Source organism: Gymnodraco acuticeps, unplaced genomic scaffold (genome assembly GCF_902827175.1).
Source record: "Gymnodraco acuticeps unplaced genomic scaffold, fGymAcu1.1, whole genome shotgun sequence".
NCBI lineage: Eukaryota > Metazoa > Chordata > Actinopteri > Perciformes > Bathydraconidae > Gymnodraco > Gymnodraco acuticeps.
This window is the reverse complement of record NW_022990082.1, coordinates 1225622-1236486: the sequence shown is the minus strand read 5'-3', so window position 1 is coordinate 1236486 and position 10865 is coordinate 1225622. Positions and strand designations below refer to the sequence as shown.

At 40.7% G+C, this 10865-nt stretch overlaps 1 protein-coding gene across 2 annotated transcripts; it reads left to right on the top strand.

Moving 5' to 3' along the window:
• The first annotated feature begins 84 nt into the window (after window positions 1-84).
• On the top strand, window positions 85-10865 carry bsg (basigin). Of its 2 annotated transcripts, none has more exons than XM_034216245.1 (8): window positions 85-355; window positions 6086-6254; window positions 7053-7141; window positions 7308-7447; window positions 7661-7937; window positions 9452-9464; window positions 9563-9635; window positions 9763-10865. In XM_034216245.1, the coding sequence occupies exons 1-7, from the start codon at window positions 292-294 to the stop codon at window positions 9621-9623; spliced, it is 813 nt and encodes a 270-aa protein (XP_034072136.1). In that variant the 5' UTR covers window positions 85-291; the 3' UTR covers window positions 9624-9635; window positions 9763-10865. The 2 variants fall into 2 exon arrangements, with proteins under 2 accessions (XP_034072136.1, XP_034072135.1); XM_034216244.1 differs by having other exon boundaries at window positions 9440-9464.

The window sequence follows — 10865 nt, the reverse complement described above, 5'->3', positions numbered from 1 at the left end:
ATTATTGCTACTTTGCAAAACATCTGAGTACTTCTCACTGTTAAATAGGTTTAGAAAGAGGTCCATTCATGATGGCGACCGAGAGCGTGGCCACGCCTCTAAAGTATTACGTCACGTTTACGTGCTGATCAGGGCGTATGCGTGAGGTGCAACCAGAGGACGACATCAACTGAAACATTTCAGGGTCCACATCTCGCTGGAAGTTCAGAAGGAAAAGGAGGAAGAAGATTCCGCCCGTCGAATTAAACATTGTGTTTATTCGACGACTTAGTTAATACTTAATCATCCACCATGAACTTACTGTGGGCTGTCAGTGCCCTGCTGTTGAGCTGTTGGCGAGCCAATGCGTCCACAGGTAAGAATTGTTTGTCAGCCATGTTGGGAGAAAATGTATCGTTGACTTTGCCCTTACTGGTTAACCCTAAGAACATTAAACAATGGTTAATTCTGCTTCTTATTAGCCAGTGTTATGAAACGTATTTTCTCTGTCGAATATGTTTTCGCAGATACAATTATTACGGAATGTAACCAGCGTGAATAGGAAACAGTCACGTATTAGAGCTAGCTGCATTGGGTTAGTGTTATCGCTATGGACACATTTAACGTTAGTCGGAAAATCCTTTCGGACGATTTACCAGGCCGTTTCGTGACAACACCATTTACATAACGTTGGATTTGTCTTTTTATCTGCCTCAGCTTTAAAGAAACGAGGTAAGATATTCATAAAATGTTAGCGGTGTAAACGTTCACACGGCGTTAATTTAAAGCGTATGGTGGTTCAGTTAGCTGTTGTCCACTGAATTAAATGACAGTTGCGTAACGTTGGTAAGTTATGGTAACCGTCAGTAATTATCGTTAACTGCTGTCTTCACGTTCACCCTGAGGGTACAATAGTAATTTTAGATTTGTAATAGGTTTCCTCACAGCATTTAAGGAACTGGAGCATTGCTTTGTGACGTTAGAAGATCCCCCATGGGCATAGTTGGTGGTTTGTTCTGATAGACCGGCCATTGGTTGTCTTTTCTGTGAGCCAGTAACATTAGGCCCAATCAACACGATGCGTATCAGCTGTCACAATACAGTATTGGCAGCCGCCTGTCATTTTCTGTTGCAGTACTTGTACTACTATAGCAGGGGTGTCCACACATTTTTCCCTGAGGGCCACTCACCTAGAGATGATGTATTTTGCCCCATAAATTAAGTTATAAGTCATCAAAATCAATCACATGTAGGTATTATTCTTGATAATTGAATATGCTTAAATAAAAACAGTCTCCCTCCCAGCTTTCCATTAAAAGGGTAGAGATGTTGTATTGAGGGTCTTTGAATGACCTGCCGCTTGACCTTCTTTGCCCAACTCGTATGATGGCATGTGTCACATTTGAATACCATTACTGTGGAAATAAAGCTATTCTCTTAGTTACAGAAAGCACAATGAATTACCTGTTGGTTGCGTCACGTGACATGGGTGTCAGTGTTGGATATTATGGCAAATAACAGGCTTGGCTTAAATGCTCCTTGGAATTGGGTGTGAGCCATATTTATGGCGATGCTTACTTCTGCCGTTAGCTGTGCATATAGCAGTTATGTTTTACATTTTATAATAAAGCCACCTTCAAATTGTTACCCTAATGCCACATCTCTATGAACGATCATCCCTTAATGAGCTTGTAAGACTTTAAATACAATAGTGAATACATAGGACGCCATTTATACGAATGGGAGTTATTCAGTTGTTGTAGTGCTTAGGATTTTGATGTCTGATTTCATGAAATATATGCCTTTTTACGTAATTAAAATGGAATACTGTTGAAATGGGTTCATGCTTTCTGAAAGAGCACACTTCCTAATATGCAAACTGAGTCATTTTCCTCTGTTTTGTCTTTTAAATTTAAATTTTAAAGGTCCTAATCATTTGCTAAATGGTAGGAAAAACAAACCACCATTTTAAAATCCCGGCTGCTCAACCTGCTTCACTCAAATGATTCTATTGCAGTCGACACAGACAGTGACAGGTTGTTGTATTTTGGTTGTGGGAGTTGACATACTTCTTAGTGTTGATACATCTTTATTCCACCACAACTGAGTGACTAAAAGGTTGGCTACTAGATCACTCTACACTGGAAACTGAAAGCTTGACAAATCTGGTCATATTCAAAGGATTTTATGTCTGTTGAATGTGACAAGTATTTGCCCCCTCCTCCATCAGTTGTTTATTTCCAAACAGTGACCTTGTCAGAGTATTTGAAAGGCTGAAATGAACACATATCATGGCCTCTTAACAGTGTGCCTGTTTTCTACGAGTGTCATTGTTTTTTGCATGTTGCACCACTGGCATCCATTTTCTATTGGAACGGTTCTTGCATTGTACGAGGAGTGTTTCCCACATTCTTTTGTTAGATGTTAGGTTGGGTGGAGTCATGCGTTTTAAAGTTAAATGAAATACATAAATATGGTGCTCTTTAACGGCTACATTTGCTCTTTGGTGGTTCCCATCGAGAAGTGTAAAACTATTTCGAATTTATTATGAAGCTGTAGTGGGATAAATCAAACGATGGAGGGTTGCTGCTGTCTGGGTCACTAATGGAAATCACAGACTATCTTTTCCTGTTCATCTTAAACATGTCAATACACGTTGTCACCCAACTGTTGAGTGGCATGAGGATCACATGTTTTAAGCTTTGTGTGTACCCTTTGACTTTGTAATAGGATCAGTAAATTCCTGCTTGAGTTAATTTTTTAACCAACTCTTTCTCACTCTAAGTTATGAGCACGTATCCTCATGGTTATGGTTTATTTGCTATCTGCATGACATTTGTTATTATATGTTTTTCCATGTACAGTATGCTTTAAGGTTTTCAATCCCTTTGTACATTGTTCAGGCAATTCACTTAATGTTAATCATACACAAAGGTAGAATATTAGCTATGACATTTTTTTTTCTGAAAGGGCTCCAGGGCTAAAGAGCAGGGGGCTAAAGTTAATCATGTGCTACGAAGTTGACCTTTTATGTAGTGCTGATGGAAGCCACCAAGCTTCCTTCATAGGTTACATGATATTTGAAAAGAGAATGAGGGTCTCGGTGAAAGTTATCTAAAAGTGGTCCTCTTTTGTTTTGTCTGATTGACTCCATGTTCATTTGTGGCGTTTTTATTCTTGGTTTTCTTCTGCTCTATTAGTTAAGGTTTTTATGAGAGGAGTTGAAAAGCTGGCCGTGCATTGGCCTGTAGCGTGATAATGGTATTTTATTTTTGACCCCCTCCCCCCCTGGCCACCACTGAGAGGACAAACAAGTCCTCCCTGCCTATTATGAAAATACAGATCTTCAATTCTTGGAAGAAAACAAATGTTTAAGTTTAAAGTAAATCCATCAGAAAGGGTATGTTATGGGACTACAATTCGTGAGCATAAAGTCAAAGGACAAATAATTCCTTCACACAGCTCAGTGCAACCGAAGTGCTTTAAATGTTTTCCCTTGTAAATACACCAATGCTGAATGTTGGCGCCTCTCAGTGGGGATTGGAAAAATAGGTGTTAGCACAGTTTAACACCCTTACCACTGTTGGATGTCACGAGTTACACGGACAGCCCGAAATGTTTGCCTGTCCAAGGCTTTCATGGATTTTTTGGTGATATGTTTTTCATTTGAAGCTCATCTGCCTTTTTCTTTATATTTCATTCATTCCACATTGCTTTGATTTCATGGGAATGCTATTGGATGCTTTTAATGTCTTTGTCTTTTTATGCTTTAACTCTTTTGGGGATGCCTTGATCAAGCTTATTCCAAGATTGACAACATTTGTTTTTCAATAATTGCTAATTCAAGTACTTTTAAAGCCTTTTAAACGACTATCACACTGACATTTAAAATCCCTACTTACTGTAAAGTTTTTAAATATAAAAAAACATCAGCTTGGCTCATCCGTAATTACCTCTTTAGGTTGCATTTGTCAGAGTGCCAGAAACTAATATTTATTTACCAAAATAACTTGTGGAAAATGATGCTCTGATCTTTGTTCTATGTGCTTCATTTCATTTGTGTTCTATTAACGTTGTCTCTTTTTCTTTCTTTTTCCTGTATGCTTGTCTTTGTTCTATCTCGGCCTTTTATCACCAATCCATTAAATCACATGGCTTGCTTTAAACCCATCGCCTTTAAACAATACTTAAAATCTCTGTTTGCTGGGCTGGCTGTACACGTTGCTCAGCGGGGTTTATCAAATCCCCCATGTCTCGGATGAAACTGATCAGTGACAGCGCAGAGCTGCACTGTGAAGTGGTTGGGAACCCCATCCCTGAAGTGCAGTGGTGGTTTATACAGGGTGACGAGAGCTTCACCCAGCTCTTTGACGGGGCACATGATGACCGTGTGCTGATTAATGCCACATATATAACACACGCCACTAGCACCCTTCACATCTCTAGCCTCAACCTCAACGACTCGGGCACGTACGAGTGCCGAGCTTCCAACGATCCTGACCGTAACGATCTGAAGAAGACGCCAAAAATCAAGTGGATCCGCTCGCAGGCAAACATTATTGTGATTGAACGTGAGTGGCAGAGGAAGCACGAGGAGACTCCGGTCAAAGTAGCTTGGCTGTTCTCTCCTCATTACTGAAGTCCTGGACATTCAGCTCCTGTTTCACTCCCAAGCCTCCTAGTTCCACTCCCAAGCCTCCTAGTTCCACTCCCAAAGCCTCCTAGTTCCACTCCCAAAGCCTCCTAGTTCCACTCCCAAGCCTCCCGGTTCAATACCCTCTCCAACCCGGAATACTCTCTCCCTCGACTCTCCTCAAAAGCTCCAAGGATGTCCTGTAGTTGTGTCCGAGCCTGGTCATAGAGTTTGGCTGGGCTTTTCCCTAATCCTGTGTCACCTGACACAAAACTGTGTCTTTAATCTGATGCCTTTTTTTCCCCCTTGTTTCAAGCAATAGGTACCACAATGATACAGTTTTAAAATATAATACTGGTCATAAGGTTGGACATGTGCAAGTGGCTCCTGCAGGAATGTTATTCCATGTGAGCAACAATGAAGATTTAAATCTTTTAAAGACAAACAAAAAAGGGGTGTCAGATTTCTTGATTAGCATTTCTTCTTCGTAGACATGAATTAAAGTCATCGGTTTCCTTAATAGGTACTAACATTGGCAGTGCCCCCTTTTAGTTCTGCTTTCAGACCATCCCTGTGGCTCATAGCATACTAAACTGTATGCACAGAAGATGGCAACTCATTATTACAAATCTCAGTCATGGGCTATCTTTCTGGGTATTATTTTTCTCACTTTGAAAGATTGGTCAAGTTATTCAAGCTGTTTAAGCAAAACAAAATATGTATTATATTTCAAACCACATTTGTTGCATCTTCTGTGTATTTATTTAAACACATTTTCCCCATGACCTTGTAGACTTCTGTATCTGCTAGATTTCCAGTACAACTCCTATCCTCTGTTCTACTGTTGGTGGGACAGACCGCCCCAATTAGGGGAGCTCTTTCCTACTTTCTTGGAAGTTCTGTGAATTTGTGTAGAGCCTGTCATTTTGTCACGTTGGTATCTTGGTTCCATTTGTGAGAACAGATTGGTTTTGCTTTTCAAATTTGGTAAGTTGAAAGTCAATGTGATGCCTTGGTAATTATTTTCACTTAGCACTCAACAGTCACCTCGACTAAAACCCCAATCTATTTACACCCTGGCATGAGCAAGACGTTTTTATTTCTGTGGGCATAAGGCTGTCATGTACATGCCCTCTTACATTTGAGCTTAAAAAAAATCTCTATTTTCTGTAAGGAAAACTGTTGAGTGTTAAAAGCAAACATACAAATGAACTATATATTACAAGTGATTGCACTTATTGATAATGAAACATTTGCAATACGTTCAGGGATGAAGTATAAAGGCATTAAGACTTAACTGCACATCAAAGTGCAGATACTACATTTTGCTCGTTTTTTTTAGTTACCTCGTGAAAATCACACTAGTTTGACCTTTTTTACGGCAGCATTGATGTCTAAACTTGTCATAAGCTGGAATTCAACCATTTTAGAAAAGGTTGTTAATATATTATTTTGTTCTCTCTTCATCTTAAGCTCCAAACATCATCACCGAACCCTCTGAGGTCAGCAACCAGACCTCTGCACTCCTCAGCTGCAACCTGACGGAGACCACCCTCCACATCAAGGGCTCCCACTGGGTCTACAATGGCAAACTCATTGAGCTTTCCATATCCAAGGAAGCCACGGCATACACAAGCCTCCGGTGAGTAGCTATATCCCCCCCCCCCCCCCCATAGTGTGCCATATGGGCATATCTGCCCTGCAGTTACTATGGCACAATAAAGGAGCTCATCCTCTGGTTGTGATGCACATGTCCTTTGTCTTGAAACTGGTCATTAACATGCCGTCTTCCACTAGCTTGTATTGAAGAACAATGTTTTGCATCACTCACCAGCCAACTGAACATTAACTAACGGCTTTGCGTGTCTTGCTCCAGTCTTTTTGCTCTGGTTCTAATGCTGTCCCTTTCTGGCTCTCACACTACAGTCAGTATCCATCTTCATCCTCTGTTCTCTCTCACTTGCACGTTTGTGTGTCTGTTGTCCCCCCCCCCCTCACTACTCTCTCTTCCTCCCTGGCTGCCTCCATTAGCAGCAAAGCTAGAGGCGCCATTCAGTGCTCTTGATTATCAGAGAGATGGACCGTGCAGTCGTGCAGCTTTGCCTGTAGTCTTGGCAGCGCGGATAAGCTCCCCTAGCAGTGTGCTCACTTGCCATGGCCTTAATTCCCCGTTAGAGAGCGGGCAGAACTCTACGGGACAGCAGCACCGAACAAAGCGGGATTGTGATTACCGGGGGAAATTTGAGATATTTGTTGCATGAACAAGCAGCTTTATTTGTAACCCCTGGCCACTGAGCATTAACGGGCTTCTGTTGAGAATGCTTACTCGCTGATTGGATAACTAATCGCTGCCTCATGAAAGTGTTTTCGTAGAATCTTTTAAAGTCACCACCTGTTTGCAAAGAGTAATGGAATCCCTCTTTCTTTTTTCTTTCAATAGTTTGGAAAAGATCACCCACAGTTCTGCTGGGAAGTATGAATGTGTGTTCCTGACCGAACCAGAGGTGAAGCAGACTATTGAAGTCAAAAGTGAGTTCATTCAGTAATATCACCGATCAAAGCTGCATTCATCGATAGTTTTAATGTCAATTGAACTCGATGTTTACATGTGGGAGCATGTGAGTTCACATTGGCAGACTACTGCGCTCTCAGGTTGCCATTCTAGTTTGACGATGTGTTTCTCTTCTTGCCGTAGTCCTTCCCCATGTTGCTGCCTACAAGCACTCCGAGCACGGCAATGAGAATGACATAGGTGTGATGGTGTGTGTGAGCCACGGCTACCCACTGCCCACTGACTGGACCTGGTTCAAAGAGGAAGAGGGCAGCGCCCCAACGGTATTTGTTTCTTAAGCTTGGGTTATCTTGAAATGATTCATGTTCATTGTCCCCTGTACTGAACCCAGATAACGTGCAAAGAACATCAGTCAACTTAAATATTGTGATTACATTTTTATTTTATTTCCAGCACTTCTATTTTAAAGCAAAAGGAAATCATGTCAAATACCTGTCTTTTGCATTACTAACTTATTCATTAAAAATACCCCTCAGCCGATCATCAACGGCACTACCGTCAAATATGAGATCAAGAGCACCCCCAACAAGACCACCCTGACCATCAATGACCTGAGCATGGAGAACGACATTGGGGACTACAGCTGCTCTGGAACCAATGAACTGGGCACCAACTCTGATAAGATCCACCTGCGTGTGCGCAGCCGCCTGGCCGCTCTGTGGCCCTTCCTCGGCATCGTGGCCGAGGTCATCATCCTGGTGACCATCATCTTCATCTACGAGAAGAGGAGAAAGCCCGATGACGTCACTGACGGTACGCACGCCATGCTGCCGACACCACGATATACTACATCAAATCGTAAACATTGTTGAGACAGACATTAGCCTTCTTATTCACTTTTATGAGACATTGTGTCGACAACAATGTATGCCGTCATAATAAAGGCCGACAAATCGGCTAAGGAAATTGCCATCGATGCTTCTTTAATCCTAGGTCCTCTTCAATCTTCTAACTGACGTCTGAAGCCTAGACAACTCCACCACTGCTTTCCCCTTTAGTCACTGCGTTTAGTTTTTGGTGTGAAATAATGACACAGGTTTTGAGAGTAGAAAAATGCCCATATATCATGAAAAGATAGGTTTCAAATTGACTGTGGTAAAAATTACCACCAGTAGACGGTAATTTCCTACTTGTGCTCAACTTCTCTTGATGCGTAGACTAAAGGACTTTAAAGTAGCCTTTAAAGTCATTCAACTTTCAACCGGAGAAAAGGGCATCACACTGTAGGCATTGTTTATTTGGCTGAGTAGGAAAGATCGAGTGGAATCCAGAGACCGTTAGGGCAAAGCGTTTTTTCAAAGTCAGATATAAATGCTGTAGTTGCATGCATTTATTATGAACCCTTATTGTCTATGGTTTGTCTGTTATTTGTATTTTATTTTAATTATGACCAGATGTTAGATTCCCCCTTTTTGTGTAAACGATCTGTGATAGAAACTATTATTTTTATTATTTACATTTTTACTTTTCTGTTCGCTGCTGATTTTGCATTTTGGTAAGTGGACAAAACTGCATGTCAGACTGAAGTGGTTGAGCTGAGATGACCGCGTGGGAACAAAAAGCTATGGGAGTCTGAATGATCTGCTTTCATAGTCACCACTTCGAAGAGGAATGTGGTCACTCTTTCACTGGCCCTGCAATCAGAGCGAGCTTCAAACACGTTCCTTCCACTCTATTGACCCTTTTTAAAAACCATGTGTTTGAGCCAATGAAAGAGTCAAATGAGACACATAAGCTAGTGTAATGGTTTGACATGAACACGTTGAGAATTTAGAGGTTCAAGCATTCTGTCTGCATGCCCTCCGCATCTTGTACTTTATGCATGAAAAAGAATAGGCTCGGTACTTCATTTACATACGTCTCATTGGCCACAGATATGGGGTTTCTCTTGCTCTGGTCCACGCCAGGTTGTGTGTTAGCTCTGTCCGTTTTCAAAGCTGCTTTCATATGAATACAGCCAATGGCGTGTTCCTCTTGTGTCTTTTGCTTGTGTTGCATGAGCCGCTGTGATGCTAGGGACGACTGGACCATGTACACACACTTTGATTCATGGGAGTTTAAATATTATAGAGCCAATAAAGAGACATGCGCCAGTCTTTAGTGATGTGTTCTTTATATTAACACAACCAGGGAATGTGGTTTTAACATTTGCTACTATCATCTGTGGGAGAGGCATGTCTTGCTCACACCAGTAACACTGTTATTGATAACTGACTTGTTTTTGTTTTCTTCATTGACCGGTTACTGCTGTGCAGATGAGGACTCAGGATCTGCTCCTCTGTAAGTACAGTTAGCAACTCACCAACTTCACTTTCTCTCAAGATGTTGTCTTTTATCGATAACTCATGCTTGCCTTTGTGTTTTTTTTTTTCTTTCAGGAAGAGCAACTCTACTGAAAATCACAAAGACACGAATGTGAGACAAAGGAATTCTAATTAGAAGCGGAAAGAGGTGCGTAAAAGTTATTACTTTAAACTATAATTGGAAAAAGCATGTATTTCTTCCCCACTCTGTATATTAAAATAAAAATGGAGACACCTTTTTAAATTCTTCATCGTGCAACTGTTCTCTATCCTAGATGGACATCCAGACGGCGGTCCAGGACTCGGCTGTTGTGGCACATTATACCGTGCACCCTGCATTTTGAAGAACCTTTTTGTGCTTGGGTCTTAATGTTTTAAGAAACTGACTGATTTCCTTTAGTTTTCTTCTATATTCTTCTCCACATCGTGCAGCCACAGAACATAGTGTGAAGTATTTTCTGCTTGAGGCCGCTGGGCAAATATTGCATGAGTGTAAATTACCGGTATAGCAAAGTGTTTGTTTGTTGTAAAATCATTAGACGGTTCATGTGAAGAATGCCTCTTTGTGGTCATCTTTCTGTTAATGCTGACGCTTCCTTCGCTGGCCTCACAGTTGTCGGTCTGTGCTTTTTATATTCTCCAATCTGGAAGACTTCTTTATAAAACAGCACAAGTCCTGTTATGAGGACAACTTTTTTGATCCTAATCACTGCCATTTAATATCAAAACAACAAGAGTGCGTTTTTTAAATCATCCTAAGCAGAGTTTCATACTTTGCCTTTACAACCACTATTTATCTTTTATGTGCAAATGTGACACTTCAAATGAAAATCAGACATCCTTTGATTTAATGTCTTTAAGGTGTTGTTGCCATAAGAAATTACAGTTCTTTAAGTGGGAAATCATTTGTCCTTTTTAAAATCAAGCTTTTATTTTTCTGTTAACATATTTTTTACATTTTTAGTTTTTGTCACTTGTGTTTTTGTTGCTAATCTCACATCCAGAGTAAAACGTATATTCTTAAGGACTAAGTGCAAGAGATGTAACACTTGCTTATGTTGAATGCAACTTGAACACACGTGTTTAATTTAAGTACAGAAGACAAACACTTAATTGGATGTTTTTATTTCTCACTCGATCGGAGATGAGATAATTGTGTGCGATTGTTGGACCGTTGTCTCTGTTACCTTCACTGTGTAGATTATGCAGAAGCCATATGTTCCATTTAACCGGATTAGTGTTGTGATTGGATATTGCCATTTCAGAGTTACACAGATAAAAAGATCTAGCCAGAATTGTGTGAATTGTTGTACAATCCATGTAAATGGAACACCATCTGTTGCACAACTCACAAACTGATTAAAGGCATTCCATTTTA